We start from the raw sequence: 5989 nt of genomic DNA on the forward strand, positions 1-5989 counted from the left end.
TCTTTCATTCTCATTTGTAGATTAAGGAAAGCAGTCTTTTTTCTGTCGATTTTAATAAAAATGAATATGGACTAGCGAATGATCCAAATTCCCAATACTTTTAATTCAATAACGTTTAGTAATTCCCAAAGGAAGGTAAGGAGATACTTTCAGGAAAGTTTAATAAGTACACCCATCAAAGGTCGATTGCTGGTCATTAAGTTTATCAAACTAGAGAATTTATATCTTTGACGGCTTACGGCCAAGCATATAATAATATGTATAGCGATGTTGTAAAATTTCTGCCCCTGTACTTTCTTTCAACATTTTGGCCAGTCTGCAACATCAATGCAAATGTTAAAATTTATATTATCAATAGTAACTCCAAAATACCTCGATAAAATAAGTCTAATTTCCTAATTTTTATGACAAAGCCATTAAGAATAAAATGTACTTTACTAATGGCATTATAGATGGTATAGTTGTATTATTGAGCTAAGGTAAACCTGAATGGTATCTTTCAGTTGATTTGTATTTATCGACAAAAATTGCCAATAGTTGTTCTTCATTGTCATAAAGCATGGAAACATTTCTATCCAACATGATGATAGAAATCAATAATATATACGTGCTTATTAACTGACCTTATTTTCAATTCTGGATCTGGATATGGCAAATCGACATTTACGTTATCACTATAGGTGTGAAGTAGATTAACATAAGCCTCGACATCCAATGGACTGTCGACAATAATTGAACTGTCCCTAGCACATGTAAAATTCATTAAAATTGAGATAAAATACGTGCAATATACAAGCTGCATGTTATCACAAGTTATGATCGGATACAATAATTTTATAAGCTGAAAGAAACACTCGAGCTGTAATATGGCTATTCCTGCTAATACTATCCCCGTTCTATCAAGAAATAAATTACTTATTTCATATCTTTCTTCTACGCTCTCATTTGTCTTACCTTATTGTTTGGCTAAAAGGCCATTCGATATTTTTATAGCAACATTTAGTAAAATAATGAGCCGACTTATATTCCGGAACATCAAATAGATCAAAATAAATCTAAGTATCACAATTTCAAAAAGTTAAATGAAAAAATTGATTCCATTGATAACCAATAACAAGCAAAGATTAATCTAGTTTTTAAGCTATTTAGCCATCATTTTACATTCAAGGAACTAGTGAATTGTCCTGATAGTTTATGGATTCCTTATAGTTTTTCTCCACTGTCTATGACTTTTAATTACAATAGGTATCATTTTATTATATGGTCGACATTGCATGACGATTCTAAGCTGCTCTTCTGATCGGAAAATTACTTAAATTATCGTGTAATTTTAAGCTATACTCTTCATTAACTCTAGTCTAGTTGACATCGTTGAACTATACGCGCATTTCTACCTGCCATGTTCCAGCATCAGTTAACCATGCAAATGATACTAATTAACTTGATTACAACCACAAAGTGATTACTTATATTCTTTCTCCTATAACGATAACTTGATCTTATAGCTTCTATGTTACGCTACTATACTACTATAAAACAGCTTGCATGGTGATTTTAAACTACTCTTCCGATCGAAAAATGACTTAAATAATCTAGTGATTCTGAGTCATACTCTTTAACTCTAATCTACGCAAATGACATTGTTAAACTACGTTTCTACCTGCCATATTCCAGCGTGGGTTAATCATGCAAATGATACTACTTTGCTTGATTACAATCACAAAATGATTACTTATGTCTCTTCTCCTACAACAATAACTTGATCTTATAGCTTTCATGTTACACTACTGTCTTATTGTGAACTATTTTCCCATTCGCCACGTTACACAGACCAACTTAACATCGTATGGCTACTTAACTTGGTTATGAATCAAAATTACAATTATTCTTGTTACTTTCCTCAGCCACTTTAATGGAGAGTTAAGGCTAATGAATCATAGTCAACGATCAAAATAGTATACAACGTTAGCCATTGGTTACGATAGGGACAAGTATTCGATTGAACGAATTCAAGCTCATTCTAGCTAAGCGAACATACCTACTCAGAATTTTACTAAGTCAATTTCCATTTCTTGAAAGTAACTTACATGATGATTTAGTTGCTGAGCTTCATCACAATTCATGATAACCGGAATGCTATAAGCATATAGTGCTACACAACCTGGAGTAGGTTTAAGGAAACAATTAACTTCAGCAAAAACTAGATCCATATTAAACTATAATTGCTCGACTTGATCATAATTCATGATAACAAGAAGGCTATAAGCATACTGTACAATGCTATATATATAACCTGTATTAGGTTTTAGGACACGATTCACTTCAGCAAAAAATTGATCCATATTAAACCAGTGGATAGCCTGAGCACATACAACCAAATCGACAGTATTGTCTTCAAAGGGTAGTGTTTCTGCTGCGCTTACTTGAAAGGTAACATTAGGATGTTGATTTTCTTGGCGAGCTTGATCAAGTTGAGTTGCGCTATGATCCGTACCGATAACTCGATTAAAATATGGAGCATACTGTTTGGTCGATATACCGGACCCACAGCCAACATCAATGGCTAAATCAAATTTATCTTGTTGGCTTGCCCCTTGGCTTAAATAATCCATCACTCGTTGAATAAGAGAGGTTGGATAACTAGGCCTAAATTGATCATAATTTTGACTTATCCAAGTTTTATCATAGAGGTGATACGTCTGAGTTGGCTCTGTCATGGTTATTAAGAACTTTTCGGAAGATTGGAGTTAATTCTGATACAGGACTGTTTCTAGCAATCGATCAAATAAGGCAAGTTCAATGGATCGATTTTGTAGTTACTTTATAGCCAATGTATATCAGGACTTACTTGTTGAACACAATAAAATGGATTGTTGATTCACCACTTTCAAAGATTGGAGGTACGAAATCTAGACAAAATAAATTGTAAAGAATCAATCATAAAATATCGGCCAGGATGGCAATGCATCTATGATTTAAAATAGGAATAAGGAAAAATTCTGTCTTTCAGTCAGAGTCAGTCCCAGGATAGTATTAGCTCACAGTCTATTCTCTAATTTCAATTGTCTTTAAAGCTATGTATTTAAGAGTTGAGATTGGAACAAGAAAAACCTCTATATTTCTGTCAGAGTTTACTCTAGGATAGTATTAACTTATAACCTATACTCTAACTTTATCTATCTCCAAAGCTACAGTATACATGTAAGAGTTGCAATAGGAACAAGGAGAAACTCTGTGTTCCAGCCAGAGTTCACTCAAGGATAGTATTAACTTATAATCTAAATTCTGATTTTATTTATCTTCAAAGCGATGCATGTAAGGATTTGAGATAGGAAAAAGGAAAAACTCCGTTCCAGTCAGAGTTCATTAGTCTTAACTTATAATCTATGGTCTAATTTAATTTATCTTCAAAGCAATGCATCTAAGAGTTTGGATAATCAGAGTTCACTCAAGGATAGTATTAACTTACTACCCATATTCTAATTTTATTTGTCTTCAAAGCTATGCATCTAAAAGTTGAGAAAGGAAAAAGGAAAAGCTCCGTGTTCCACTCTGAGTTAATTCAAGGATAGTATTAACTTACAATCTATCCTCCAATTTTGTTAGTCTTCAAAGCAATGCATCTACGAGTTGCGATCGGAATAAGGAAAAAAAACTTGGAGTTATGGTCAGAGTTCAGTTTGATGTAATACGAGCAAGTATTATTCCCCTACCCCTATCTAGTGATAGTTTCTCAATCATATTCTTCCAAATCCTAGCGGATAGAATAGTGTTTTACTTCATAGTTATTGTTGAATATTACAGTAGTTAACATTTGGCAACACAATCGCTACAACATTCACTTAATATCTAACGTAGCAACACGCTGACAAACATATGTTTGTCAAAGCATTTCTTCCATGCGTATAGTAGTCCTAAACTTGGTATAGTCTTTAAGCAAATTCGTACCCGGTGTTGGATTGGACTTCTCTTCCCAATCCTAGAGCTTAGTTGAGATCAAGGAATGAGTGGGGTACTCTACTACAATTCCTTGAACTAAAATCATTGTTAAGAGGGAGCATAATTTTAAATTTTTATTCAATTAAACAGTAATATTTTGTTCGATACTATTCAGTTATTTTTCACTAGTCTAGCGAATAGCTACCTTACTCTATTAGCTACGTTAATAGAATGACTCATGTCGGCCAAGGGAAACATGTAAAGTAGATAGTGCTCAGCTGAAATAAAGATGGTTAAACAACGATCATTCCTAATCCAGATAAAAAAGATTAGCTTGATATTAGTAGTCCCTGATATCGGAATCGTGAACAAAGATGGCGCCCACCAGTCTACTGTTACAGATTGTAAAATAGGGCTTAGTTTTACTTCCATTGCAGTAGACTAGTTTCTACTAATATCAATACTGTCAATCAATCACGGCGGCTATTCGACATCTTTCTATTCCATCATAGTTTTACTTACTTGATAGGATCCAAATGATTTCTACAAGATCGTTGATGATAGAGAATTTACAATCTTAACCAGCATGCCAAAGTCTACTAATAAAAATTGGGAGGCACCAATGAAGGACTACACTACAACTATTTCAATAGATGCCCTTGCTTATAGTTTCTAAGAAGAAAACTATTTTTACCTTAGCGATTATTCTAACAATGTCAAATCGAGTAACCAATTACTTGTTACCAATTATGACCAAAGCAATTACAGTTAGTAATTACTATTTATATTCTATTCTGCCGCGATTCAGTATCTATAAGAGAAGGCATTATGCAATAGCATTAATTAATTCTGTATTATTTAATAAACTTGTTTTGACTGTAAATTTTACATATACGTATGAATCAGTTATTAGTCTGACAATGGCTTTTCTATTTTATTCTAAAGTCGAAATCTTATTGGCCATGAATAGCTTATTATGAACGAACAGAAGAAGCTTTCTTGCTTGCGTTGGCCCCAATATTGCTGTCAATTTTAACACAAGACATTGGTCTATCCTACTACTGAATTAATAAATAATCAATACTACATGATTTCTGGTACAAACAAAGATTTTCCTTCCGTTGTTCAGACAGATTCATAAGCTATAGAAAAGATGCTCGCTATTAGTGTACAATAAAGTTCCACTATTTAATAACCACAACGTTAATAAGCATCTACATTGATGAAAAGTTATGTCAAATGATGGCCTGGAAATTTCTACTTTTCCAATCAAGAGTACAACATGCTACGATTTACTGTATCAAATGTTACCAACGCTATTAACTATATGCCCGTATAGATAATCATTTGTATCAATAAAAAATTTAGTTAAATTTTAAGCAGGAATTTCTTACTCATCGAATGAAAACTACAACAGATTACGATTACTCTATAGAATATTTCCAGCGCTATTCACTATATACTCGTATAATAATCATTCGCATCAATAAAAACTTTGGTCAAATTTTTAGCAGGAAATTTTTAATTGTCAATAAAAACTACAACATACCACGATTACTCAATAGAATCTTACCAACGCTATTCACTGTATACTCCTATAATCATTCGTATCAATGAGAACTATGGTCAAATTATTAGCAGGAAATTCCTACTCCTCAAATGCAAACTGCAACATGCTACGATAATTTTGTAGAATATTACTAATGCTATTAACTATATACGTATATAATCCTTCATATTTACCAGCAGAAAATTCCTACTATCAAGTAAAAACTACCATCGAATACAAATACGCTAACGATGTAACCATTAATGATTATGAGTGATTTCTGCAAATTTGATTGGTGTAGCACAGGACCGTAGAAAAAAAAACAAAATTAGAATACAATTATTTTATATTATATATGTTATAGATATAAATTGATATCGTTAAAAACTGATACAAAATGATAATCAGGAAATTTCTATGAACTTATTTCAATTTTATTTCCACAATCGCTAGCGATGACGATAGAATAATTAATCCTAATGCATATCTAGATAATTTCGA

At 32.5% G+C, this 5989-nt stretch overlaps 1 protein-coding gene across 1 annotated transcript; it reads right to left on the reverse strand.

Moving 5' to 3' along the window:
- Nucleotides 1-219: 219 nt before the first annotated feature.
- TRIADDRAFT_60934 (uncharacterized protein) lies at nucleotides 220-4179 on the reverse strand (the record flags this gene model as incomplete). The annotated part of the gene is made up of 8 exons (XM_002116937.1): nucleotides 220-316; nucleotides 624-743; nucleotides 955-1055; nucleotides 2088-2161; nucleotides 2294-2646; nucleotides 2849-2909; nucleotides 3714-3754; nucleotides 4145-4179. 8 exons carry the CDS (start codon nucleotides 4177-4179, stop codon nucleotides 220-222), a joined length of 882 nt encoding a protein of 293 aa, XP_002116973.1.
- Nucleotides 4180-5989: the final 1810 nt, after the last annotated feature.

This window comes from Trichoplax adhaerens, genomic scaffold, assembly GCF_000150275.1.
Source record: "Trichoplax adhaerens TRIADscaffold_19 genomic scaffold, whole genome shotgun sequence".
Taxonomy (NCBI): domain Eukaryota; kingdom Metazoa; phylum Placozoa; class Uniplacotomia; order Trichoplacea; family Trichoplacidae; genus Trichoplax; species Trichoplax adhaerens.